The sequence below is a fragment of the Canariomyces notabilis genome (genome assembly GCF_033297395.1).
Source record: "Canariomyces notabilis strain CBS 508.74 unplaced genomic scaffold N656scaffold_10, whole genome shotgun sequence".
In the NCBI taxonomy this organism is placed as follows: Eukaryota; Fungi; Ascomycota; class Sordariomycetes; order Sordariales; family Chaetomiaceae; genus Canariomyces; species Canariomyces notabilis.
This window is the reverse complement of record NW_027041832.1, coordinates 417611-444353: the sequence shown is the minus strand read 5'-3', so window position 1 is coordinate 444353 and position 26743 is coordinate 417611. Positions and strand designations below refer to the sequence as shown.

Below are 26743 nucleotides of genomic sequence, written 5' to 3'. Positions count from 1 at the left end.
CGACTTCGGTGCAACTGGGGAGACACTACAGGTAGCAGCAATGTGCTGCGAAGTCCACCTTTTATGAATGGAGAGAAAATCCAAAAATCTTGTGGGCGTCCAACAAAGTTAAGCCGTTAATAAGGGGTCTGGCGTTGCTGATAGTTTGGGGCCGGTGCGTGGCCGCGGCAGGCTAGAGTTGTTAGCGCTATCGAGGACTGTCTGAGAGCGTCAAAGGACAGCAAAGAAAGCAAGAAACAACAAATATATCTCAGGTGGTGCCCAGCGCAAGAATCTAAATTATGGGGAGAGATCTAGGGTAATATACATCCAAACAACGCGGCGGTGGTCTGTCCCACGAGACTCATACGTCACGGTGAGGCAAAGCCGCAAAGTGAGAGCCTCTCATACCTCCTACTCCAATCCTCTACCAAGAGGCTTCCATGAAACAGGAAAGGGGATATCGAACAAGCCTCCCTCTCCCGAACAAGAAACGTACCTACCTTGACTATCCGAATATACGGAGCAACCATCCTGCTCCTGCCTGCCCTACAACTACCAAGGCAGCACCCGTCCAACCGACCCATATTGAACAACCGTCTCTCCTGCTTCTTGACCAGGAAGACAACCACCTGAACATATTGAGCAATCCTCCCATCGACATTTCTATGTCGAAATCCATCCAATTGGCCACATGAAGCAACCCGGACCTCCTATAATCCTCACCGCCGCCTTCGCGAAATGGCTCTGTCCAACTGACCGATATTGAGCAACCCTCCCGCTGCTCACATTAACCCCCAAGAAATGCACCATGTGGCCGACCGGTATCGAGTACGGTAGCCGATCGTAGATCCGTTGCAAGCTGGGGTGCGTATCATCTGAGTTAGGTGGAAGGCGTTTCGCTGAGCTTATCAGACGCATAGCGCTGAATGATGCTGATTGTCCTGAAGGTCACGGTAGGCGACGCTGGGGTTGGTCGCAGCATGTGACCAGGTCGCAGTGGGTGGCGGGTGGTGATGATTGACCGGGAGACGGATGACAGACCACAGATGAGGCGAAACTCTCAGTCTGGAGGTCAGAAGCTGAATAACTGAAGGATGTGCCAGTGTCACAGCTGCAGCCGTGCTGGCCAGGTACATACCTATGGCAGATGGCTTGATAACTCTCTTTTCACCGCTTCTGCCTGGGGGGTTTGAGCCATGCCGGCTATCTACCGGCAAGCGGTGTCAGTCCCGTGCTGTTTCCGGGCGTGGTCCTTTGGCTCGGGCCGGGTTTAAGTGCGCCCACTTTTTAACTCCAGTCCGATGTTTTTCTTCTGAGGCCCAAACATGAGCGAGCATCGGACTCATGAACGTGATCCTGAACTGCCGTTTACCAGAGGAAACCTACCGGACTTGTGGATATCCGTCACGCTGATCAGAACTTCAATTCCCCAGCCGGCTGAGATGGCGGAAGCAGCCACCGCAACCGAGCCCGCCTCCAAAAGCGAAGCCATTACCCCAGCCGGCAACATGAACAGCGACTCAACCCCCCAGCCTCAACAACCCCTCTACTCCGTCTTCTCCCCACGCATGAAACAGTTCCTAGTAGTAATGACCGTCTTCGGGACCTTCTTCTCGCCCTTCTCCTCATCCATCTACTTCCCCGCCATCACGCCCATCGCAACCGAATACTCCCGCTCGGTCAACGACATCAACCTCAGCGTAACGACGTACCAAATCATGCAGGCCATCGCCCCGCTCTTCTTTGGCGATCTCAGCGACCAGATCGGCCGCCGCCCCGTCTACATGCTGGGCTTCGCCATCTACCTGGCCGCCAACATCGGCCTGGCCGAGCAGCACAGCTATGCGGCGTTGATGGTGCTCCGTGCGATGCAGAGTACCGGGTGTAGTGCGACGGTGGCTATGGGGAATGCGGTTATTGCTGATTTTACTACTAGTGCTGAGCGCGGGGGGTTTATTTCGGCTGTGCAGGCGAGTATTATGTTCGCGCCGGCCCTGGCTACGACGGTGGGCGGGATTTTGTCGCAGTTTCTTGGTTGGCGGTCGACGTTTTGGTGTATGGCCATTGCGGCGGGCGTGTTTCTGCTTGTTTACATCCCGTTCGTGCCCGAGGCGAGTGGTCTCCCAGGCTGTAGTCCAAGTCGGCCCGTTCGCTGACGTTTGATTCCGCTGTAGACCGCGCGGAACATAGTTGGCGACGGATCTATCGCCCCGCCGGTCCTCAACGCCTCGCTCATGTCCGAGTATCGCGGCTGGAAAGCACGCCATGACCAGACAAACCCGCAGCAGGTCCCGGAGCGCAAAAAGATGCCGCGCAAGCTGCCCATCCCAAACCTCCTTGCAGCCGTCCTCATCATGTTTGAAAAGGACATAGGCCCCCTGATGCTCCTCATGTCGCTGCTGGTCATGGCCAACTACGCCGTCATGGTCCCCATCCAGGACGTCATCCGCCGGCAGTACGACTTTAATGATTTGCAGGTCGGGCTCTGCTATATCCCCTTCTCGGTCGGATCCGTCGTCGGCTCGGTCGTCATGGGCAAATTGCTCAACTGGAACTATGCGCGGGTTGCCAGGAGTATTGGCATGTCGCCGGACCGAAAACGGGGCGACGATCTCCGCAAGTTTCCCATTGAGCGAGCGCGGCTGGACCTGGTGTGGCCTTCCCTCTTTGTGGCTGTCGGCGCGATTATTGCCTGGGGCTGGGTGGTTGTGTCGGGAGTGAATCTGGCTGCGCCGCTGGTGGTTTTGTTCTTGGTTGGTGTCGCGTCGACCGGGCCGTTCTCCATCTTGACGACACTGCTCGTTGATCTTTATCCGATGAATCCGGGGAGAGTGTCGTCAACCTTCAATCTGACACGCGCGACCTTCAGTGCCGCGGGCACGGCGGTTGTGCAGTACATGATTGATGCCTGGGGGTATGGCTACACGTATCTCTTTCTGGGAATGCTCGTTTTGGCCGCAAGCCCGAGCGTGCTCATTGTGCGGAAATGGGGTCCTAGATGGAGGGAAGAGAGATTTCAGCGTCTTGGAGGGCCAGGCGCATGACGTGATGGAGTAGGGCAGGAGTCAGATATACTCACTCATGCATATCTAGGGTCTTTCATTGCAGAGCATGAGAGCAGTTGTGCTACATTCGCATGGCGAAGTGCCCTGTACTCGCTTCTGTCCCGTCACTGCGGTTTGGGTTCTGGTGGCTTTCCGGAACAAGCCTAGAAGGGGCTCCCCGCGCAGTGGATCCGGGGCAGTCGCTGCAGTGGCTTGGAGCCTGAGCCAAGACCGGACCGTCCACGGATTCGCAAGTCGATCCAAGGCGCTCACATAGGCAGAACATCTAGTGTAACGAGCAAGTTCTTGCACTTGGGCCTAGTATACTCTGCACATACATTAAGATTAATACTTTCCAAACAATAGGTCGAGAAGAGAGTCAAGAGACTGTTGATCTCCCGCTGGTGTTCCCCGGTTGGTGTCACTGTTGCACAAATCAGCCCCACTTATCAAAGCTCGGGGTCAATTGACGGGAACCTTGGATCGCTCCTTCTTGGCACACATCAGCACAACCGTGAGGCCCGAGCTTCTGCAGGCTTGGCTCTCGGGGAACAGCTGGAGCCGTCTCGTCGCGCGTTGTGGCACCTACTCCACCCTCCCGCGAACCCTTGAGCACCGTTACAGCACCTGGCGCCAGTTCAATAGAGAAAACCTAAACATTTCAGAAGTGGCATCTTCCTGTAACCAACTGCCAGGTGGTTCGTTGGGCAGAGCGGCTGCTGTTTCGCGTGCAATTTTCTGTTCTACCCTTCAAGATCCCAATTATCACGCGCGTTCAGTCACCGTTTAAAGTGCTACCCCGCCATCATTCGATTTAGAAACGCGTCCGTTAACAACAAAGCCTCGAGCGCGATATCGCCTGTTTCTCACCACCATTGAACCTGAATCGGTGAGACCGCCTTTCGTCACGCACGCAAGTACAAACCGTCAATCCATTGTCTTGTCCCGAACCATGGTTCGATAATCAGGCTTTCCCTGCCAACCAACTCTCTCGGCGCGTGTCATCGCCGGGTCCTTTTTGTCGTTCAGTCCGATGCGGTACCAATCGGCCGGGTTCCAGAATGCCGACTACACACGTCGAACCGGGCGCCGAGGCCCTACTACAAGAAATTGCGAATTCGGTTTGGAAAGCTCGGAAGATCGTCGTCATCACTGGCGCGGGCATCAGCACGAACTCGGGCATCCCTGTAAGTTGACGCGTTTTCCAGTCTCTCTGGTCCTCGTCGCGACAGCTCTAACGCCTGCCTCCAGGACTTTCGGTCGGAAAATGGGCTATATTCATTGATTCAAGCCCAGTTCGAGGCCGCGCGGCGGCAAGACCTTGGTACTAGCAGCGATAACGACTTGTCCAACGTATCTCGAGAAGACAGGCCCGCGAAACGCCGGCGGCTATCGCGCGCTGGCTCCCCAGAGAGCAATGAGAGACTGTTTCCAGGGCTAGGGAAAAGCACACAAGATGCCAGTGCCCAGTCGGGAGGAGGACAAGGTGGCATGCTAGGGGAGGATCCCTCGAGAGTCACGGCCAATGCGCCACACCTTTTCTACAACACAGGTTCCTCGAAAGGCAGCCAGAGCGGGCCGGATATGATGGCAGATCAGGAACGGGGCGCATCTTTCGACCAACTCCCAGCACCCGCACTGACCCCGCCCGCGATCCAAACCCCCGTCTCCAACCATATCTCTATCGAGACGCAAGGGGCGTACGGCAACCGTCCCACCGAGGAGGCACATGTACCGTTCGCCTCGTCACCTCCCTGCCTTAGTCTCGAAACCGTACACCTCCAGCGCAGGCCAGACTTAATGAACCTACAAACACGCAGCTCCTCGCCGCTCTCTTCTCCCCCTCCGATTACATACGACCCCTACCAAGAGTCTCAGGGCGATCCATCAAGCTCGCCCCCTAGCCAAGTCGGAAATTCCTCCCGGTCCCCTAGTGAAGGACCGTCCTCTGTTTCAACTCCGCCCCTGACCTCACAAACCTCTTTTGCGTCTTCCTCCAGCAGGAATTCATTACCTAACATGAAGGGGCGAGATTTGTTCGATGCCCAGATCTGGTCCTGCCCTATCAAGACCTCCGTCTTTTACACCTTTGCTACCACACTTCGGCAAAAGGTGCGTAGCGCTGAGCCGACAAGCAGTCACCGCTTCATCAGCGTGCTTCGCGACAGCAGGAAACTAGTCCGATGTTATACCCAAAACATTGACCAGCTGGAGGAACGCGTGGGTTTGACCACCTCGTTGTCGCTTGGTGCGGGAAGCCGTTACCGCTTCTCTGCCCGGGCTGGGCGCAAACCTGATGGAGCTAGGACTTCCATGAAGGCAGCCGAGACCTCTGTGGACCCTGCCCAGGGGTCATCACAGCAAGGAGAGGAGCAGCAGCCCGAGTCTCAACCGTTGGAGAAGCCGCAAACCAACCTGGGGTCAGCTGATTCTAGTGAATCTGACGGCGCAGGCACGGTACCATCTTCACTGTCAGGCCCTGATCCAAGTAGCACCCAAGATGAAACCCAAGCCTCGATCCCCTCAGCTGCAGCCGCCGCACCCGCCCCGGCATCCCCGAACCGTGGCGTCGAATGTGTCTTCCTGCACGGGTCCCTCGCCAAACTTCGCTGTTTCGTATGCGCACGCACCGCGTCGTGGGATGAGGAAGCGCGCCAGGCAGATACCCTCGCCGGCCGGCAGCCGACCTGTCCCCATTGCGCCGGAGCTGCCGCGGCTCGGGAGGAGAAAGGGAAGCGGGCGCTCGGAGTGGGCAAACTGCGGCCCGATATCGTCCTCTACGGCGAGGAAAATCCCTGTACACAGTTCATCAGCCCTCTAATCCAGCACGACCTCTCCCTTGGCCCAGACATGCTCCTGATAATGGGGACTAGCATGCGCGTTCACGGGCTTAAGGTGCTCGTGAGGGAGTTTGCCAAGGCGGTGCATGATCGGGGAGGCAAGGTTGTTTTGGTGAACTTTACGAAGCCGCCGGATAGTGTTTGGGCTGAGGTTATTGATTACTGGGTCCAGTGGGATTGTGATGCTTGGGTTAATGATCTCAGAACGAGGAAGCCGGCTCTGTGGCTGCCGCCTGATGCTCCCCTTCCCGAGGAGGAGAAACAGAAACCTAAGAAACCATCACGCAGGCAGAGCGGGGATGAGCACGGCAAGCAGCGGGAGGGTACTGAGAAGACCTCTGGGAAAGCGAAGCGGGGCCGGAGTTCGCTGGTTGGCGAGGAGAGCGAGCGCGGCGGTGCATCGACTGAACAGGAGCAGAGGGAAATCTATCCGTCTTCGCAACTACACGGCATGCCGCCGCCACGCCCATCGGGCCAGACGTTGCCCAAGAGATTTGCCAACACCTACAGAGAGCCAAGACTGAACCCCAACGCGAAACGGCCTGCAGCGATTCGCGACCACAAGCTCAACGGCGCGTACCTTGTGTGGAAGATCATGTCAGAACTTCGCCGTGTAACTGGCGGCAACCCACCTTCGTCTGCTGCACAGTCTCCTAGCGGGACACCTAGAACCGCCAGGCCGAGGCCAAAAGGGCCTCGTAAATCAGCCCCCTCAGCCTCCATGTCCCTAGAGGTCAAGCCCGAGCAAGTTTCGGTCGCGGATCCCTTTCCACCCCTGCCTGCGGATCAGAAGAAACCGAGCGCCGCGGTGTCATCCCCAGTTCCCCCGAAACAACCTGACGGAAGTGTTGAGTCGGTCGTTTCAGCGCAGGCCGAGTCTATCTCGGCTGCGGTTAAGAGCCGCAAGCGCAAGCAAACAGTATGGCGGATGATCGGTGGCGTCGAGACCAAGGTCTCTCTCGCCCCTGAGAGCGAAAACATGTCACCGTTGCCTACCACAACGGCTAGGTTCAGGCCCTCCCCGCAACCATCAACCCAACTTCACATGCGCACCCTACCGCTACCGATACCCACCAAGCCTGCCCAATCCATCTCACTCCGGTCCAGCCACAGCACACCAACCTCCACCATGACCGACCAGTTCGGGACAATAATCAACAACAACTTCCGCGAAACCGACCGGCTCATCGCGCAGCTGCAGCTGCATCGCGAATCGTCACCACACATTCCCTCACCGAACCCGATGGTATCAAGGCCTAGCACGCCGCCGGTGCCGGTGCCTGTTCGACTTGCGCCTCTCAAAATCCCGCCTGCTACTGGTACTTCCGCCGGGACTGTTGACCGGCAACAGGAAACCGTCTCACCCAAGCTGGCGACGCTGGAACCGAATATCCCCTCCCCCGGCCCGGGCGCGGCGGCGATGATGATATTGTGTGATGTCGGCTCGCCTTCGCCTGCTGAGACAATTGCTGCGTCGCGCGAGCGGAGGGAGAGAAGGCTGAGTTGGGCTACTGCTATGGGTGATCCGTTCTTCTTTGCTGATCCGCTGGGTGGGTTGGGCCACCTGGGCGGGCTTGGTGGGACGGGGGGGTTGGCGTACCCGCCGAGCTGGACACACGCACACCAAGGCCAAGAGGGGAGGCAGGTGCATGGTATAGTGGGAGCACCAGGAGGGGAGGAATGTGACAGTGGTGGGAGTGCCGGTAGGATCGAAGAAGGTCCGGATGAGCAGCTCAGAAAAGAGCAGGAGGTCGCGCTGATGCTGTCTACCATGCGAGGGACGTGATGGATACTTACTGGCGGGAGTGGTTGTGAAGCGGTGGTGAATTGATTGGAGGGCCAAGTTGTGACGGTCCCTTAGAAGCCGAGGGACCTTCTTGTGTAGGCGTATGCATGTTTGGTTGGGCCATACGGGAATGATTTGCTCCGCATCATCAGATAGGAAAGGGCGTCTTCATGTTGGGTTGATTTTGTTGGGTTATACTGGATCTGGACGGGATTTGGAGGAGCACGCTGTTTGCTGGGGGCGTTGGGGAGTATTCTCGGCGTGGTGTTTGAGAGGATGTACGGCGTGGCATCTACGGCGTTGGACCGGAGTCCCGTCTATAGGCGACGGCCCATGTTAGAGTATAACTGTCATCGAACATTAACTCGAGAACATGAACGCCAGCTAGGTTTATCTATCCCTTTCCCACCAGCCACGCGCTAGAGTGGTGTGTTGTCTAAAGTTAGGGACAGCGGTTTATGTGGTGGTAGACTTGGTCGACGGGACTGGTACGGGGGGCAAACATGGCCGGATTGCGTCATTGAGCCCGCACCATCACAATGACCTCAGCGAACCGAAAGCCTTATAAGTCCCAATAACCGGCCCGCCATGACCGTACATTAAGCACATACAAATCACGAAAACCACAAAACACGGATATTATTCAACGAAACAATGCTTAGAGCCAACATCGGCAAACAAGGCATCAGGGTGTGCAATGGTGCGCGCCCAGTCACGCGCCCACGGCGGGCCACAAACGTCAGGACGGCCATGTACAGGAAGGACAGCCCGGATGGGACCACATCACAGCTGGAATGGACCCCGAAAACGTGAGTGGAAGGATCTTATGGGTGGGGTTGGCATCGCAATGTTAAGAGTTCACTGTTACAGATATGCCATGATCGGAGGTTCCATCCTAGCCGTCGCGGGACTGTACGGGCTCATGATGGGCAAGCCGGGCGGTGTGATCAGGACTGAGAAGAGTCCCGTGTCAACGACGGAGAAGGATGCGAAGAAGGTGCCGGAGAAGCCATGAACAAGCCTCTAGGGGGTTCGTCGACGGGAACATGAACGGCATGAGAGGGATGGTGGACGGAGAACCTGTGAATGGGGGAAGCTGGAAGCAGGAGGCCTTTTCAACGAAGGATTACCTACAATATCTGGTAAATTGGTCACTTAGGGGAAATGCCAGACCGGGGTGGTGTCGTTGGCGTTGGGGGCGTGTTATGGGGAAATGATCATGATGAATACAGAAGAACCCCTACTGGTATTTCAGCAATGAGAGAATAATACATTCTTTGTTTGGTTTTAATCTGCTTCTCTCATTATGTAGCATGCCAATATTTTCCTATCATGGTATATCAACCTTTGGGAAGGCTAGTGGGCGCTTAGAGTAACGGCTGAGAAATCGAAACGAGAGAGACTGGTGTGGAGGGAAATTAAGGCACATACAAGGAATTACATACCACTTGGGACCTCATTGACTTCTACTAGAAGTCCTGTAAAACACTTGCTCGGGTAGTCCCACTTCCTGACTTCCAACCTCCGGCTCCCGGGTACTCATATAAAGGGGAAGGAGGAGCGAAAAGTATATCAGGGTTAGGGTAGGCCACCAATGTCAGAGTCAGTTCATTTTCAGCTCGCCAAGCAATCACGAATTTCAGCGGTCTGTCGCCCCTGAACAAACCACCACACCCCAGGCAGATCAACAGCTGTACATCCTGTACAGCATATAATGTCAGCCGATAGAAGCGATGGCTTCCTCTCATATCATGAGCCCAACAGTACGTAACTTGAGCCCTGGGCCCTTCCAAGTTTCATCTTTAGCACTCGTCCTCTGAGTCTCTCACCACATATTGATGCATCGCCAGTCATCGAAATCCTGACGCTCGTGTCGTTCTTTCTGTTCCTTTCTGTGTCCGAATGGCTGGCCGACAAGACCATCGGCGCGTCTCTGATTGGGCCTATCGTTGTCGGCCTCCTATTCGGTTTCCCAATCGGTAACATCCTGGCGCCGGCCTGGCAGGAGACGTTCCTTGCGCTTGGCTATATCGGCCTTATTCTCATCATCTTTGAAGGTATGCTTCCTCTTTGCTGTGCCAACGTGCACCCTGCTAACTCTCAGCAATATGCGAATGAAGGCGGCCTCACGATCCGCTTGGACCTCCTCCACCAAAACCTCCTCCTCAGTCTCATCGCTGCCCTCATCGGGGTGCTTACTCCGATCGCCGTGTCCTTTGCTTTCCTATACGCCGGATCCCATCATGGTATGTTCCCTGCCCCATAGCCTCAAACTGTTTGAGCCATACTGTACTAAGCCGCAATCATCTATAACCTCGCACACAGCTCCCCTGGAAACATTCATCCTCGGCACGTCTCTCTGCTCCACCTCACTAGGAACAACCCTCGTCCTTCTCACCAGCGCCTCCTCCTCCTCTAACTTCAGTGACAACACCAACAACCACACCGCTCCCAATGGTACCAAACCCAATCACCCTCCCACAGGTAACACTGACTTCTCCCAAACGCGGATCGGCACCGTTCTAGTCTCAGCCGCCGTCATCGACGACGTGTGCGGCCTCGTCCTCGCAGCGTGATCCACCAGCTGCGGGGCATCACTGAGTCCGGCGGTGGTGGCAGCAGCCTGGGGTGGATTATCGGCCGGCCTGTGCTGGCTAGCAGCCTGATGGCGCTGCTGACGCCTGCTGTGGCACGGTTCGTTGCCAGACCGGCTTTTCGACGATGGTTTGAGCCGTGGATGGCTGGTCCTACCGCCGCTGGTGGTCTTGATGGTGAAAAGGTGGGATTATGGAAGCGCAAGGCCTGCGTTGTGGAATTGATGCTCATGGTCTTGATTCTGAGCGCATTCCTCGCCATCGCGGCGTACGCGGGCGCGTCGGTCTTGTTTGGCGCTTTCTTGGCTGGCGGATTCGTGGCTTCTTTGCCTGCCACTTCCGAGCGTGGGCCTGGTGAGAGGTGGTTTGTTGAGGCGTTTGACAGGTACACAGGCGGCGCTCGCGGCCATGTCCTTCAGCCGCTGTTCTTTGCGAGCATCGGGTTTGCGGTCCCTTTTCGGGAACTGTGGGTCGGCGAGGTCGTTTGGAAGGGGGTTGTTTACACCCTGCTCATGGCGTTCGCCAAGATGATTGTGGGTGTTGTTGTTCCGGTTCAGGACCTCGTTTCTCAATTGTTCCGGCGGAAGGGGTGGGCTGCCGATAAGGACATGCCGGCGCGACCTCGCGGGTGGGCGCCGGCAGCGCTGCTTGGTGCTGCCATGGTCGCTCGTGGCGAGATCGGCCTTCTCATCATCCAGATTGGGCTCAATGAGACGCCGTTCCTGACCAACAAGGGGTTTGCGATCGGGGTGTGGGCTATCGTGCTCAACACCGTCATCGGGCCGGTCATGGTGGGCATCCTGCTCAAGCGGGTTGGGCCCAGGATTGCTCGTGATGTTCGATGGGGCGTCCAAAACAGGGAAACTTCGGAGGTTGAGCAGATCGGAGGCTCAGGCACGGACGGGTCGATGCTGGAGTTGCGTTGATCCGCAAGACCCAAGAGTCCTCGACCTGGTTCTGTCCGTCTCTGGTTCACTGAAGCTGGTCGGCTAGGCCCGACCAGGAATACATGTTCGCTCAAAATAGAAGCGAGCCGGCGTTGGGGCCTCAAACTCATGGCGCCAGAGAGAAAGGGGGAAGGCGTCTACCGGCTAGATGCAGCTGAAGTCATTCGGTCGCCTGCCGGCCGCGAAGGTCATCCGTCTCGGCGTGCCGAGGTTGCCAGATCGGATTGTCATGGTTGAACAAGCCTGACCCGCGGCGAATCGGAATTTAAAACGCAAGACAGAAATTGACACGATACCGAGCCAGGGGCGATACGACGACATGGCCCAATGAGGAAGGGTGCCGGATTGGCGGAGGGCAGGCTCCATTTTCGCGGCTGAATGGTGTGCTTCTTCGGAACCGCTCCGTGGACCATTACCGTCCTGGGAAGTTTGGCTAAGCCCATATTAGCACAGTATATTGCCTCGTCTCTAGGCGCAAGACGAGATAGATTGCACCCAACATCGTGTATCCTGCGGTGCCGCCCGCCAAGCTCCGGAGAAGAAGGGCCTTCCGGGAGAACGTGCGCTGATCAAGACCCGGGCATAACCATCCCGGACTGGGGAGCTCCCTAGGCTTGGCGGCCGGTCGTTTGTCTTTATTACTCCCGCATCGCCCACCCGTGCTTTGGCTATCTCACTTGATACGGGTGGCTTGAGGGTTGTTGCCGGCTAGGAGTCCAAAAGTCCACCAAGCCCTGCTGGTTTGACGTCGACCATGCGTTGCTCTCTTTCCACGGCCCTCCTGGGCCTGTTTGCTAGCTGGACGATTGCAGCGCCCACTGTTATCCTGGAAGAGGCAAAAGGTATACCACCAGGCTGGAGCTTCCACCACAACGCCAGCGCCTCGGACAAGATCACTCTCTTTGTCGCCCTCAAAGAGCCCGGCATCAGCGAGCTCAAGGCCAGACTTCATCACCGCCACCCTTCTGGTAGCCACCTGAGCCGAGACCAAGTCCACCAGCTGCGCCAGCCCGCCCAGGCCGCAACCGACGCCGTGTCCAGCTGGCTCAAGTCAAACGGAATCCGCGACCTCCACAACCAAGGCAGTCTCATCAGCTTCGAGGCCTCAGCGCGGACAGTCAAGTCCCTTTTCCAAGCCGACCTCGCGTACTACGCCTACAAATATGGCGATGCCGATCCCCTCCTGCGGGCGCTCTCCTACACAATTCCCGCCTGGATGCGCGACTACATCGACTTTGTGCACCCCATCACCAATTTCATGCCTCCGCGGCCACGGGGCAAGCGGTGGAAGCACCCCCACAAGCCCCACCCCTGGACAAACTGGAATCCCAAGCCGACCAAACTATCCCCCTCGCCAGCAAGCACCACAACCAGCCGCAAGCCCGTCGACATCCCAACCACCTCCGCCTCCCCGGATCCGGAACCCATGTACCCCTGTTTCCCCGTAACCCTACCCGACTGCATCCGCAAGCTTTACAACATCACCTACACCCCGTCTGCCCCAAGCCCCGTACGCTTTGGCGTAGCCGGCTTTCTAGAGCAATGGATCCTGTACTCGGACGTCGACCAGTTCATGTCCATCTACGCCCCGCACCTCGCCTCCCTTTCCCCACCGTACAACTTCTCCGTGGAACTCTTCAACAACGGGATCAACCCGCAGGACTCGCTCCGCAACGCGGGCATGGAAGCCTCCCTCGACGTGCAGTACGCCATGGCGTTGGGTTATCCAACTAACGTGGTCTACTACGTGACTGGTGGGAGGGGGACGAAACTCGATGCCACGTCCGGTGAGCCGCTGCCGGTGGAACGGAGTGATAACGAGCCGTTTTTGGAATTCTTGACGGCCTTACTAGCCAAGCCCGATGCTGAATTGCCCCATGTACTAAGCATTAGCTACGCGGACGACGAAATCGGGGTGCCCCGCCCTTACGCGCTGCGGGTGTGTGACATGTTCGCGGCGCTGACGGCGCGGGGGGTTTCCGTGCTTGCAGCGACGGGGGACGGCGGCGCGGCTGGGACGGGGCAGACCCGTTGCGTGTCGAATGATGGTAGCCAGAGGAAGATGTTCATGCCCACCTTCCCCGCGAGTTGTCCGTACGTGACGAGCGTGGGCGCGACGGATAATGTGGCGCCGCCCGTTACGGGAGCGTCGTTCAGCACGGGCGGGTTCAGCAATTTCTTTGCAAGGCCAAAGTGGCAGGATGAGGTGGTTGGGAAGTATATTGATGGGTTGGTTCAGGCGAATGACACGCGCGTGGCGTTGTTTAATAGGACCGGCAGGGCCATGCCGGATATTAGTGCCATCGGGTCGGGGTTTCAGATCATCGTTGCTGGCACGGAGAGTCAGGTGCTCGGCACGAGCGCCAGCGCGCCCACGGTGGCGGCCATGATTGCGCTGGTCAATGATGCGCGGCTGCGAGCGGGCAAGAAGAGCTTGGGCTGGCTGAACCCGTTGCTGTACGAGGCTAAGGTCAGGAGCGTGCTGAGGGATGTTGTTGAGGGAGAGAGCATGGGATGCAGATTCCCGGACGGGGAGGTTTCGCCGGGGTGGTCTTCGGTTGCGGGATATGATTGCGTAACGGGGCTCGGAGTGGTTGACGACTTTAATGACTTTATGGCTGCTCTTCTATAGATGTACATATCAGTTCAGTTGAGGTATGCCAGAAAGCAAGTATTCGTCACCACCCAAACCTAGGTCTTGCTCGCAAATCCCCCCATGTTGTTGCTTGTCACATCGGATTCAAAACCGCATACTTTGTCGGACCAGCCTCTAGTCCATGATGATATATCTGACCTTCGGCTGGGCATGATGAAAAGCGCGAAAGCTCATCTTCCCAACCCCGATCCGTTCATGCCGGCTTGGCACACCCCTTTCCCTCAGCAGCAGGACATTGTAGACATCAATCTTTCCCACCTCACCAAACCGATCCGTGTCCCAAAACGGATTCCCATTCTCGCTGCACGGCCCCGTGTCCGGTGTCACATTTGTGTTCGGCGGCGGCACCTCGAGGGGCTTGCCGCCCCACTCCTCTCTGAAGAGATGGTACTGCAGCATCCGAGGTTCAACCTGCCAGTAGACATCCCAGCCCTCGGTGGGCGGGGCAATTCCGGGCAGGCTGTCCCTAGACATGGCAACTAGGTGATAGCTGTCGTCGGAGTCGAGTTCGATCTCTTCGAACGGCACGTTCAGGCTCAAAAACCCGGCGCGGTAGCCTTGATGATAAATGATGCGTTGCCAGGTGGGTCGAAAGTTGGCCGAGCGCTTCTCGTCGTTGAGGCCGATTTGTAGGTAGTCATGCTGGAAGGCTTCTGCCACGTGGCCTTCGGTGATGATATCGCGGAAGCGGACCTGTGCGCTCCGGGCCTGGAATGCCAGCAGGCTGTTATCTATGGGACGCTCAGAAACTTCTTCGCCGGGAAGCGATATGGGATAGCTGAACCGAATGTGTGGGTAGGCCGCATTGGTGTAGAAGTGCTCGTTTTTGGCCTCATCGCGCTGGTGTTCCCAGCCTTCATCTCTGTCGTAGATATGCCAGAGAGCATAAGGATCGCGGACTGAAAGGAGCAGATTGCTGTTGATGTAGCGAATCGCGGCCTCGATCTGCTCCGGCGTTGCCCCCTCACCCGATCGAATCCTCTCAATCTCGGCTTCCTTGTCAAGCGGTTCCAACCACTTGACAACAGGGACAGGTGGCCGAGCCAAGGAGTTGTAGAATCCCCGACCGCGATACGAGCTGTGGCCTTCCCAAGCGCACCAGGCCCAGCTTGGGAAGAGCGGCACGTCGCCGTTCTTTCGCCTCTTCAAGGGTTCCCGCGGCAGCCACAAGAGCGCCTGGTCAAAGGCAAACTCGGGGATGCCGTGCCAGTACTTGGTGTTTGTGCCGCGCCGGATCAACTCCCCAATAGCTGTGAAGGCGTTGACTGCATCAGAGGCCCACGTCATCTTGCGCTTCGTGTAGTCGCTGACTACCTGCCGATAGACATCCCAGAGTGTATGGCCTTCAAGCTGGAGAACCCCCGTTGAGCTAGTAGACGGTGCCTCGCCCGTTTGGTAGATCGGGGGATCCGCGGCCGAGACGCCATCTGGATTATCAGGATCTGCTGCTTGCCACACCACAGTGCCGTAGTCGGTTACGAAGGCCTTGTTTGGATATGCAGCCTGTGTCGGATCGCACCAAACGTGCAGCAGCAAGTCGTTCGCGCGGGATGTGTATTTCGTCTGATCGTTGATCGGTGTAGGCCTGTACCCGATATTAGGAACAGAAACAGTATCTTCAAAGCGTGTCGCCGCGTGGGGACAGGCGAAGGTCATCTGCGACTCTGTAAAGTATACAAGGCGCCGAGAGACAAGGCGTTCTTGAAAAGTCCACGCTCGTGAGTTCCACACCGAGTTCTCAATTTCAACATGGGGTTTCCGAGCGTCGTGGAATGCTACTCCGACGGTGATGCCCTGAAGCTTCTCCGATATCTGCGGTTGAGGCCGAGGGACCGGGCCGACGCCAGCAAGGCCATCCGAAGGGCCTGCGTTGGTGGAAGCGACGATTGTCAAGGTCGCATTGCTGTAAATGCCATGCATCTGGGATATGACCTTGGCCTTATCCTCCTGGCTGTCCTGCAGGATGCAAAGGGCGTCAATCCAGAGGTACCGAAGGCCAATCTGGCGTGTGACCTCCATGGCATCCAGGATAGTCTGTGGCAGTCTAACAGATTCCGCCATCAAACCCTGCGGTGCTTCCAAAATCGATTTCGTGGCTGCCGTATATTGCGTTTGGCTCCCTTTGCCCCAAACATACGACAAGCAAGCATAGCGGCTGTGTGCATCAATCTCACAGATCCGGTTCTCGACCGTGTCGACAACCCGTAGACTGACCAGCATTATGCTGTCCTGATGCTCATAAGGCGAACTCTGAGTCTCCTCACATGCACGGAGCCACCCTCTTAAACGGTCCAAATCAGCCTTTTCTTGACAGACACGGAGGCCTTGCAGGGGCTCTGCAGTGGCACCAGCAAATTTCTGCAGGATAATCCTAGAGTTGGCCTTGCCCCTGACGTAGCTTTCGAGCTCGACCTCGAGTTTGAGAGAGCAGGCAGGCCCATCGTCGATGACGTTCAGGTGGATTGTCTCCCCCTCAAATCTCTCGATGGGCTCATCGGGCAAAAGTTTGTCCTGGGCGATCTTTTTCCGAATGAGGCTGCAGAATGAGCAGTGTTGGTTCCTCAGAACCTTGGCCAGTGCATGCAGTGCGATCCGGGTCGGTCCAGGTTGGATATTTCCAACCAGGCCACGTTTGGTGAAAAGAGCGTTGAAGTCAATGTGTCTGCACATATCGCACAGATATTCCGGGTCGTCTTCGGGCAGAACAGGAGGACTCGGGATAAACCACTCCTCGTCGATCCCGTCGGCTGTGGAGAAGAGTCCCCAGCGGCGGACATATTGGTGATGTTTGTAGCGGCTGAATTTCTGCTCGTCCTCTGGGGTGAAGACCAATGCACTGCCGTCCTTGCCGCCCTGGGTCCCGTCGCTCTGGGTCTGCAGCCGTATCGTGACGCGTTCGAGGTCTTCATCCGACAGCCCGTCGACGTCGTGGCGCGAATGGTTGCTTGCCGCGCCCCTAGCCTCGTCCAGCTCGTCCAATACCATCCTTCCTCTTACTCTTGACTTTTCGCTGTGATCCCGCACCATCTCCCGTATGTCTGGATCTGCGATTTCGTCATCGCCATTGCGTTCCCCCATGATTCGACTTATGATGGAGTGCGTACCCCGATCACGGATCTCAAGGGCGACAATACGCCGGATGTCGTGTTTCATGGTCAGAGCTCGGGTGCTCGCAGTGGCGTGCCGTGATGTTCGGGATGCAGGCTCACGTCGTCTTGCTGTGAGTTGGAATCTGACATGTCTAGGCAGAGTCGCAGACAGAGTTTAAAATCATTGCTGAAGGTAGATATACCCCAGGCTCCCAGAAGTTCCTGCCGAATCAAAAATGTCATGGGTCATGGTGGCTCATCGTGGCGCAATTGCAGGATTGCGAGCTGCTCGGAATATACTGCGCCTCAAGGAGGCCACCTGTGCATCCCCGACGTAAAGAAGATGGGAAAAATACAGACCCATACTCCCATTACTCGTCTAGGAGAGTAGAATCTTCATCATCTGACATAATCTCGGACTCTGGCTCTGAGCCTTCCTCAACGGTCTTGCCATCGTCATCCCACGCACTACCGTCCTCTAAGATCATAGTCTTACCACTCAAGACATCCAAGGAATTTGTCTCAAACTGCGGAAGTGAATGAGTCAAGATCCTCATGACTTTAGGGAACGCCATTTGGGTCGCAAGAGCCTCTGCTTGTTCGCATAGATCCGCTTTCAGTTGAAGCAATCCTCCGCTTTGGGAACCGCATCGTTTAGAGTGGGCCGCTGATGTTACACCTGGTAGATTCTCCATCAGACTCAAGTTGATGACTACCTCGCTCAACTGCAGACTGATATTGGGATCCCGGGGTATTAAAACGTCGGGGCAGATGCTGCGCATGCGTAGGTGAAGGGTTCGAAGTGTGCAAAGAAGGGCACCAATAGCTGGACAAATATGATGGTCGTTTCCTTGCTGTCCTGTCGAATTCAGAAAGCCGGTAGACAGATCCAGTACCAGAACCCTCAGATTCTCCACCAAGAGCAAGGCTTGCATTGTAGGCAGCGGCAGATTATCCTCAGCGCTATCGAAGGGCTGAGGACAGGGAAAGCCCCAGGCTCGTATGCGTAAGGTATGCAGCCTGTGAAATTGCTGGGTAATTGGCAAGCTGATCGAGGTCTTCATTTAGGGCCGTCATGGATGTCTTGATCGGATTGTTTCCGGGAGCCTCGTTTAGTGCAGTGGCCACCAGAGCATTTGGCTCTTGCGTATATTCTGAGGGGTAGGACGTAGAGATGCATAACCGATCCCCCCTCAGTTCAAGGTGTAAAGTTTCCAAGTTGTTTTGGAGCGGCGATGGCCTTTTTGTTACCCCAGAGGCCATTAGACTCCGCAGAGTCTTTGGAGAAAGTGTGATGCACTTGAGGCACGTGGGGAGAGCGAACTCAAACCACTGTTTGCAGACCGTAAGGCGGCGTACGTCCTCGTGGAAAAACGACGACCCGACTTCGTCAAAAATTTGTCTTAGAGTCTCGGGAGGCAAATGCAGAAGTGACATTGTAAAAACTAAGCAACGCGAGTGAGGAGACGTCGTGAGTCTTGACTAAAAGACAGCAAGCGGCTGGGAGAGGGGGGGGGCAGACACAGACCACAGACTTCGGAGACGAAAAGGGGATTTAGGCTTTATATAAGCGCATATCCGCTGACGTAAGACGCATGTTGCTGTCGGCGCTCCCTTGGCTCAGTTGGCTGAGTCCGCTGGAAAACCCGTGCAGCACGTCAAAGACCCGTTCCAAGATAAAATACCATAACATGCCCAGCGCAAGCTCTCTCTGCGGCACATAGGGGTAAGCGAAGCTATATACCTACTACCTCAGGCCAGTCTCCCAGTCTCCCAGTGTGGGCGTGGCCTAAAAAGTAAGGGTTAGTGTTATATATTGCGGCACACTGCCCCCGTAGCAAAGGTGCACTGCCCCCGATCCCAACCCACGCGGAAAAGCAACTCGTCAACTGCCAATCCCCCAACCCAATACCTCAATTCGAGAATCTACAAGGACTCAATACAATCAAGTGAGAGCAGAGAAAGACAAGGTTAAAATGTCAGCAACTCGGTGGTTGGCGGGATCTCGTCACACAAGTCGTTACTCGCTGACGCGAAGCCACCATGGGTAAAGAAAGACTTGCAGATTGTATTTCGCAGTCGTCCCGGCGGACTCACCTGCGTCTTAAACATCACTTCATCGCCGTCTACCGTGCGGCTCTGGAAAGCCTAACCCAACAATTCCTAGGTGGTACCCATTTGGCCAATCATATGTACCCGTCGGCTTGGAGTGACGAGCCAACGGGTATATCAGGTCGTACGTTGGTTGTGATCTTCCTCCTGTTCTCTTCTCTTTCCATTACCCCTCTTCGTGCTTCTGCATTCCTCCAACTCCTTGAAGTTCAAGACCGTCTGTTCCACGTTCACATTCTCGAACCCCCTGCACCCCACCCGATCCTCACCGCACCATGCCGAGCAAGCGTCCTAGCGATGGTTGGGCTGGGTTCAACGGCCTAGAGCCTGGACCAGGAAGCCGTCACGATCGAATCCGAACCGTGCTTTCCACGATCAATCTCCAGCGTCTTGAGGAAGTCGCGCGGCTCGCCCGTATCAGCCAGGACAAGACGGCTACCGCGACCTCCAACATTTCGTGCACAATCAACCCGACGGCGTTCACATGCGGCTTTCTACAACATCGTGCTCGAGGTAGCTTTCTCGGACGAGGTGTACTGGATCGCAAAAATCCAGCACGTCCACGTGAATTCGTCTGAAGCCGATGAGAACCGTATGGACCTGCTGAGCGAGATCGCCACGATGCGGACGGTCAGGGCTAGAACATCGATCCCGGTACCGCAGGTCTTCGCCCACGATGTTTCAGCTTCAAATGAGGTTAGATATCCTTATGTTCTTATGGAGTATATGGATGGCCGGGTCCTTAAAAGCCCAATCGCCTCAGCAGTCCCGTCCGAATTCCTGTCGAAGGTTGCAAAACAACTGGCTGAAGTTCTGTTCGAACTCCACGGTCTGGCGTTTGATAAGTTCGGCCAACTCTGGTGCGGCGAAAGCTGCGACGAACCTCCCGAGATTATTCCCGATTCTGACTTCAATGCACACACATCACTTGAATGGTTCTATCGGGAGCGACAAAGTGAAAACGCGCAGATTCTCATTCTTCAACCTCAGGATCCAGGGTGGAGGACAGCTTGCTGGGTTCTCAAGATCGCTGTACCCCATATCATCATGGAACCACGACTCCACGGCCCTTTCCCTATCTGTCACGTCGATTTGCATTTCGGGAACCTCTTGTTCGATGACGATTACAACTTGAAGGGTGTCATTGACTGGGACCGAGCGCAAACCGTTCCCATCGAGCGCTTTGTGACATCTCAGGAGTTCATGACATTCCCGTCAGGCTCCGAGGAGGTAAATAACAAGATACTCACCCTCAGGTCTCTTGTCCGCGAGCACTTACGGCATCTTGAAGAGACTCGAAGCCCGGAAGGCAAACTCCCAACGCCACTGCTCTCCCAAGTCTCGGGTCCAAGTAAGCTGATATTGCTTATTGATGCACATATACGACGCCACATCAAGCTCTATTGGTGGGGCGATTGGTGGCTGGACTGATCTATGGCGATCATGTGTCTTGGGAGCAGCTCGTGCGTGTATATGGGACGTTGGACTTGTATTAGACGGCTCTTGATCCATTCTTTGCTTTTCATAGCGTGAATCATACGTCGTGGCAGCACCAGACGCTGTCATAGCAGATTCAGACCGACTTATAATCTGAAGTTGAGTCTGACCAGTCGCTAGTCCGTCTCGTCCAAGTCATCCTACCCTCCTGGCGTTCCATCGCCCTGAAAAAATATCTCCCAGTCGTCTTCGCACCTAGAGCCCAACCGCATTCGGCGCCCGGTGATGGCGTCAAAGGCAGATATATCATAACTTGGAAGCACGTGCGATATCACCCTCACCATGCGAGGGCCTTTGAGTCTGGACGCAATCGCTGCCGCCGCGCTCTCCATCGTCGCCTTGAGTGCATTATATGCAGACCTATGAGTGCCGTGACCAGGCCTCCAGGTGCAGTGCCTAGGTATATAGCCAATGTAGTCGTTGTCGTACAACTCGGGGATGCTCAGGTTGACGATCAGCTCCTCCAAGTGGAGGGGCGTCTTGGCGTCTTCCGGCGCCCTCAGCAGTCTCTCGCACACCCAGTCCATTCGGCAGCGTAGGCGACGGAGTGACGGAAGCAGCAAATTGATGGTTTTGCAGAGATGAACATTGATTTTTCTCGAGCATGCTGCGGGCCACCCGGAAACGTCGAACTCCAAAGAGGTAATATGGCGGATGGAGAGAAAGTCGGTCAGAGGTTTGACCATCAGGTCGTCATCAACGCAGTAAGGCTCCAGGCAGAGCTTCAAGCGTCTCAGACCAGGACATTGGTGTAGGACGGCAGCTAAGGTACAGGCGGATTGCACATCTTGACTCCTAGGAAAGATGGCATAGGCGGGAGGGGCCCCTAGTGGACGATCTGGTACAAGTTGCCGAACACCGATTGGACATAGGTATACGCTGACTCCCGCGATGTAGGGCCGACTGTGGCGGATGATTGCGTTGTTGTCCAAGAATTTTACAAGCGACTTGGAAGTCAACTCGAGATTCCGGACCAGGGTCGGCCAGGCGAAATCATACCAGCGCCGTGAAATCGTCAGGCGGCTGAGATCTTCGCGGAAAAAGGCCGATCCCAGGTACTCGAAGGTGTGGAGGAGCAGTTCTGGAGGAAGTTGGAGGAGCTGCATTGGATGGATAAGGTACCTTATTAGCGAGATGGATTGCAGTTTAGGTGGGTTTCAGGCGGTCGCTCGGGTTAGTATGTACCATTTCAAGTGCGAAGTTCGACACTTGCAACGGAGTACACCGTGGAACCGGACACTTTCTTGGCGAGCTTGGCGAGACTGCGAATTGGAATCGGCCAGTTTGACACTGTCCCGTCCGTCAAGACGATTTCAAATGCACGAAATCTGTATTTAATGATCTGCAATGCCAGCCAAAACTGAAGATCTTGATTGACAACAATTGATTTTCTGATGCTGTGATGATAAAGGAAGAATCCGAGAATTGTGGAGTTGCTGGACATCTAGCTAACGTGCTAACCGCTTGTGGAAGTGGGCTGCCTGGCACATGCCTGCAGCCCTGCCCAATGCCCACTGTACAGCAACAAAATCTGGACGCATACAGTCAGTGCCGGAAAAAAACGCCCAACTCGTTTTTTCACACCAAAAACAGCCAAAACTCAACTATTTCAGCTAGACCAAAAACAACCACACTCTTAGTAAAATACAATAACACTTGAGAAGGTCATTTGAGATTGGTTAAAGTATATATCTATTTTAGAAGCTAAGGCTTTTTTCAAGTACTGTAGTTGTAGTTGGGATTCGTATGAAAAAAGACTTTTTGAACTTTTGGATTTTCGAGCTTACAGGGACTTATAGGGCACTTATAGGGCATGTGAATTTCAAGTCCCACCTTAAGTTCAACTTTGCACCACCATTCCTTCCGCATTTTCGCTCCAAAACTATATATAAGGCAAGGACTAAATAGATAGAGAATGTAAATAACTCCTAGTATAGTAGATTTGGTATGATTATTTATACATTATGCTCAAAAGTTGTATTAGTGATGTTGGTGAGTTTTGTGGTAAAATCGACAGTTGGGCGTTTTTTTGTGGCACCCACTGTATGCGTTTAGCGACAGGACCCTGAATCTCGACAAGCGAGCGGAGCGAGCTCAAAACAACTCATTTCTTCACATTCCCAGGCTTCCTTTCCGGCCTTGACTTCTCACAGAAGAACCGACTTCGTAGGAACTGGATTCGGTATGAAGAATATTTGGAAACCAGCGCTCCAAGCAAGCCAAACTGAAACATTTCTATATACTAACACAGTACATCTGTGAAGTCCGCAACAGAATATTCAGGAATCAGGATTGACCGCGCGCTTTAATGTATCGAGGATCTCGGGCCATCTTCATTATTCCGTGAAGCTCTTCCCCCTCGATATGGTCGACGGGCTTGTTGTTCATCCTCTCAAGAATGCCAGTGAGATCGCTACTCCGAAAATCGTCACCGATGCCGGGACCTCTAACGTCTTGCATTGCCCGGTCCATCTGTCTATGGGTCGAGCGGGTCCATGATGACAATCTGCGGTCCATGTGGAAGCGGAAGTCTGAGGACGCATGGCCATGACAGGTCAGAAAACAATTCGAGAACTAGAAGAGGGGTATTGACAATGAAGCGCGATCTAGACTCACTTAGGTTCAACATGTCTCGCATCCAATCCCTATCCACCTCATACCTTTGGTTTCCATCGTAGGCGACCAAATCCCCGGGTTGGCGCTCTCCCAAGGGATGATTCCTGTCATAGTAAGATTGGACCACGAAGCCTATCAGCTGCCTTTCGTAAAATCGACCTGACTCGCCGGATGCAGTGCCTCTTCCAGGGAAATTAACCTGAGGGGGCGTGAGGTCCCGGCCATTTCCAACGAACTGGGCAACGAAGACGTGAATCAGTTCATGGACGGTCGCTATCCCCATGAGCAATAGGAAACGCTGAAACTCCTCAAGAAGGCCATCCTCGGCGGCTTCGATAGCGTCGTCGATAATCTATAAGCATGCCGGGTCAATACAACACTATTCGCCTGTGGATCGTCTAGTCTAGACGGCGGATGGGGCCTTACCCTTCCGTTTAAACGAAACATGGCAGCCCACTTTGCGTTGAACCCTCTCCCGTGGGCCCAATCTTGACGTTGAACGACCCCCTCGCCCACGAGGCGCGAACTGACAACCATGTTGGGTGGGTTCTCGCGGATGCTGTCGAGGAAGGCATCGACTTGCTCGATCAGAAGGTTACGCTGCTGCCTCACATCGGCCCTGAACAAATGGTTCCGTCTCCCGCGCATGGTCCAGCCATCGCAGAGGGCACCAGCGGTGTCGATCAAAGCCTCCCTGCCGTCCGGCGACTCAAGCATCGATATGGCAAAATGCATGACGAAAACGACAAATCGAAAAGTCCGCGACAGCTTGGATAGCTGGGGCATGTCTTCGGGATCGCTTCGGCTTTGCTCGAAAACTCGAACGTTTGGAAGCATCCCCCCCGGGAGCGGAGGGCGGACATCTTCATCACGACGTGTAGAAGACGGGGTGCCGCTTCTGGATCGGCGGCCTCCAGGGGAACGCGAGCGACTGCGGGAAACAGAGCCGGATGCATCGTTGTTGACGGAGAGGTAGCCCCCTGAGTAAGACATGGTTGTTGTAAGTCGAGGAAGGTAAGGTGCTGAAGGCCGGATTTCAGGTGGAATGGAGCTGAGATTAATGTACAGCGGTGCCAAACTACCCACTGGGTAGTAAGGATCAAGTGGCTGAAGACCGAGGTGACCAAAGTCAAGGGATATTAGGGGGCGATAAGGGGGAATCGGATAAATGAAGATGATGTACGACAGAGATGGCACGGTCCAAAGGGTTCGGACAGACAGAGACGTGATGCCAGATCACAGAAAACGGGGGAAGAAGCTGGGAATTGGGCAGTTCGAGTCCTGGTTGACCTGAGTGAATGACTGCCGCAGCGGACCAGATGGGATAGAGGTCGAGAACTCAAGGATGCAGACAGCATTACTTTATAACTTTTCAATGACGACTTAATTTCACCCCGATATTCAAGACAATAGCATACCTTACCTAGGGTGTCTTAGTGTCTAACCGCCATGATCGCAGTATTCACACGACGTTGCCAGCCGTGGGATGAATCCATGTTCGGCGGCTGGCTGCGCTTGTCTTGGCCTAGTGTTGGAAGCTCTGTAAGCTGACATCCAGTCGTCAATTGCGAAGTACCTGGGAATGTGTGATAACTGTTGCAAGCGCGTGCCGCGTGCCATTTTGAGATATCTCGGGAGTAGTCGGGCCGGGCCGACGAGTGTGAAGGACCAATTGGCCACGGGGAAAGGCGGTTGGCGGTTGGCGGGTGGCCGGACTTTGGACCCGGCAGTACGGTACCGGCGGCTGGTGTAACACCTAGACGACTGAATAGAGGGGCCTACGGCGCATAGCCGCGTACCGAATTTCTTCCAGTTGTCTCCCCAAGGCCCCAGCTGACCTTCTCACATTCTCAACTTTGTCAAATTCCAACAACCTCGTTCTAAAACTTGGGCTCAAATTACTACCAGATACCTACTTACCTTATCTCCTCAACCTCATCTCCCCTCGGCTTTCATCTTCCAAGTCGCGACAGCGAGTACTTCGACGCACAACAATTGACCGCACACGCCACCCCACCTGACCGACGTGCCCGTCATGTCTATTTACCCCGATGTCATGCCAGCTGTGCTGGACCAGCTTCGAGAAAAAGCACGCGCGGAGTACAGGGCGCGCATTCCGATTCGCAAACTCGACAAGTTGCATCGTGATGCACTCACTCGCGCCATCAACAATGTTCTTTCTACAGAACTCGCCATCTTCACCTACGCCCAAATCATCGACGGCTTGCCAACCGCCGATGTCGCCTGGGATCGGCGATTGCCAGGACTCTACGGTGACCATCCACTCGACGGGCACGAAGAGCTCTGTCCCGGCGCCATGGAAAAAGCGCGCGAGATCTGCCCTCTGTGGGATCCCGACATGCTAGCATTCAACCCCAAGGTATGTTACTGGTCCACCTTACGAGCGTTAGTCGCGCCGAGGCACAGAATTGACCATGTCCAGCTTGTCAATGCGTTTCAAAGGGCGGCTCCCGGCACCAAGATGTTCAATACACGCTTGATTGAACTGGTTGCTGTGGCTCTCCACCAATTTGGTGCGCTGCTCTACCAGATGGATTTCCGCCTCCACAAAGGTGATGTCGACGCCGTTGTGAATTGGGTCATGCCGAGGCCGTGGTGGTCGAGGGAAGAAAAGTGGGAGCCCGTCCCGCCACGTCCCAGCATCTTCAATCACCACGCTTACGTCGACGACGACATCTACCCCGAGGGCAAAGCTGATGTCGTAGGGTATTGGGTGGAAGATCGCATTTTTGGCGGCGTCGTCGTATTTGACCGTCGCGCAGAGACGGACAAAGATGGGAACTTTCTGCCGCAGGATCCTCCTAACATCTACCTCCACCCTTGTCGCTCAACGGTCACGATGCGGGTCACGCAGCTCCTCGACCACCAGCAGCAAGCCCTGGTTGACTTCTTACTCTCTGACCCTGCGTCGATAGACTCCTCGGAGGCCACCCCGACAAGGCCCTGTCCGCTCCCGATCCTTGTGGATGACCGTAACCGCAAACGCTACGATCCCGAAGACGCAATCACCATCCACCTCATCTATAGGGATGTCTGGGAGCGCAAACCGCTGGACAAGGACGAGAGAAACATGATGAAGCGCCGGCCGCAGTGTGCAATCGACTACCCCGAGGCCAATCTTCAGCTGCTCCGCTTGAACATGGCGGCAGGAGAACCGCTGCCCGAGGGCCGTTACAAGCGCTACCTGGAGGGCGAGGGAGATCTAGACGAGAATGACGTAGATGAGGGCCCTTTGAAGAGGGCATTAGATCAATATATGGAAATAAACGGCATTGTGAAGAAGGTGAAACTGGAACATGCACCCGGCGAGGCCGAGGAAAAGGGGGGGACTAGCGAAGGGGGACACGAAGGTAAGGGTAAGGAGAAAGAAGGAGAGAAAAATAAAGGGGCCGAGGAGAATGAGGTGGGGGAAACTGGGCAGGTAGAGGAGGAAACGAGAGAAAAGTCCTGTGAAAATGGCGACACACAGGTCCAGTGACATAAGTCTTCGATCCAGACATAGCTCTTGGGAACCAGCAGAAGCCAGGAAGCTTGTGCATTAACAATGTTGATTACTTCG

General features: G+C 55.3%; 12 protein-coding genes across 12 annotated transcripts; 8 read left to right on the top strand and 4 right to left on the bottom strand.

Moving 5' to 3' along the window:
* Positions 1-1490: 1490 nt before the first annotated feature.
* On the top strand, positions 1491-3026 carry N656DRAFT_789442 (MFS general substrate transporter; the record flags this gene model as incomplete). Its single annotated transcript, XM_064816790.1, has 2 exons — positions 1491-2093; positions 2157-3026. The coding sequence occupies 2 exons, from the start codon at positions 1491-1493 to the stop codon at positions 3024-3026; spliced, it is 1473 nt and encodes a 490-aa protein (XP_064670376.1).
* A 601-nt stretch (positions 3027-3627) lies between these two features.
* Positions 3628-8051, top strand: N656DRAFT_829078 (uncharacterized protein). Its single transcript, XM_064818568.1, has 2 exons — positions 3628-4213; positions 4278-8051. The coding sequence occupies exons 1-2, from the start codon at positions 4088-4090 to the stop codon at positions 7650-7652; spliced, it is 3501 nt and encodes a 1166-aa protein (XP_064670375.1). The 5' UTR covers positions 3628-4087; the 3' UTR covers positions 7653-8051.
* Positions 8052-8262: 211 nt separating this feature from the next.
* Positions 8263-8916, top strand: N656DRAFT_779034 (uncharacterized protein). Its single transcript, XM_064815115.1, has 2 exons — positions 8263-8461; positions 8523-8916. Exons 1-2 carry the CDS (start codon positions 8307-8309, stop codon positions 8665-8667), a joined length of 300 nt encoding a protein of 99 aa, XP_064670374.1. The 5' UTR covers positions 8263-8306; the 3' UTR covers positions 8668-8916.
* Positions 8917-9366: 450 nt separating this feature from the next.
* N656DRAFT_797992 (uncharacterized protein) lies at positions 9367-11172 on the top strand (the record flags this gene model as incomplete). The annotated part of the gene is made up of 5 exons (XM_064817704.1): positions 9367-9415; positions 9503-9709; positions 9773-9898; positions 9978-10203; positions 10272-11172. 5 exons carry the CDS (start codon positions 9367-9369, stop codon positions 11170-11172), a joined length of 1509 nt encoding a protein of 502 aa, XP_064670373.1.
* Positions 11173-11947: 775 nt separating this feature from the next.
* N656DRAFT_694813 (uncharacterized protein) lies at positions 11948-13339 on the top strand (the record flags this gene model as incomplete). The annotated part of the gene is made up of 2 exons (XM_064810682.1): positions 11948-12430; positions 12527-13339. Coding segments are annotated over 2 exons (1296 nt in total), but the record flags the coding sequence as incomplete, so codon positions are not given.
* Positions 13340-13471: 132 nt separating this feature from the next.
* Positions 13472-13825, top strand: N656DRAFT_685859 (subtilisin-like protein; the record flags this gene model as incomplete). Its single annotated transcript, XM_064810615.1, has 1 exon — positions 13472-13825. A coding segment is annotated over one exon (354 nt), but the record flags the coding sequence as incomplete, so codon positions are not given.
* A 138-nt stretch (positions 13826-13963) lies between these two features.
* On the bottom strand, positions 13964-17002 carry N656DRAFT_768363 (HET-domain-containing protein; the record flags this gene model as incomplete). The annotated part of the gene is made up of 1 exon (XM_064813617.1): positions 13964-17002. One exon carries the CDS (start codon positions 17000-17002, stop codon positions 13964-13966), a length of 3039 nt encoding a protein of 1012 aa, XP_064670370.1.
* A 307-nt stretch (positions 17003-17309) lies between these two features.
* N656DRAFT_789437 (uncharacterized protein) lies at positions 17310-18375 on the bottom strand (the record flags this gene model as incomplete). Its single annotated transcript, XM_064816789.1, has 2 exons — positions 17310-17969; positions 18067-18375. The coding sequence occupies 2 exons, from the start codon at positions 18373-18375 to the stop codon at positions 17310-17312; spliced, it is 969 nt and encodes a 322-aa protein (XP_064670369.1).
* A 950-nt stretch (positions 18376-19325) lies between these two features.
* Positions 19326-20546, top strand: N656DRAFT_789436 (uncharacterized protein; the record flags this gene model as incomplete). Its single annotated transcript, XM_064816788.1, has 3 exons — positions 19326-19464; positions 19568-20401; positions 20449-20546. 3 exons carry the CDS (start codon positions 19326-19328, stop codon positions 20544-20546), a joined length of 1071 nt encoding a protein of 356 aa, XP_064670368.1.
* A 141-nt stretch (positions 20547-20687) lies between these two features.
* On the bottom strand, positions 20688-21815 carry N656DRAFT_836830 (uncharacterized protein; the record flags this gene model as incomplete). Its single annotated transcript, XM_064818803.1, has 2 exons — positions 21416-21815; positions 20688-21385 (listed from the first exon to the last, which is right to left on the bottom strand). Exons 1-2 carry the CDS (start codon positions 21651-21653, stop codon positions 20688-20690), a joined length of 936 nt encoding a protein of 311 aa, XP_064670367.1. The 5' UTR covers positions 21654-21815.
* Positions 21816-22521: 706 nt separating this feature from the next.
* On the bottom strand, positions 22522-24490 carry N656DRAFT_779027 (uncharacterized protein). The gene is made up of 3 exons (XM_064815114.1): positions 23590-24490; positions 23164-23515; positions 22522-23078 (listed from the first exon to the last, which is right to left on the bottom strand). Exons 1-3 carry the CDS (start codon positions 24154-24156, stop codon positions 22834-22836), a joined length of 1164 nt encoding a protein of 387 aa, XP_064670366.1. The 5' UTR covers positions 24157-24490; the 3' UTR covers positions 22522-22833.
* A 493-nt stretch (positions 24491-24983) lies between these two features.
* Positions 24984-26743, top strand: N656DRAFT_752873 (uncharacterized protein). The gene is made up of 2 exons (XM_064813047.1): positions 24984-25543; positions 25607-26743. Exons 1-2 carry the CDS (start codon positions 25199-25201, stop codon positions 26660-26662), a joined length of 1401 nt encoding a protein of 466 aa, XP_064670365.1. The 5' UTR covers positions 24984-25198; the 3' UTR covers positions 26663-26743.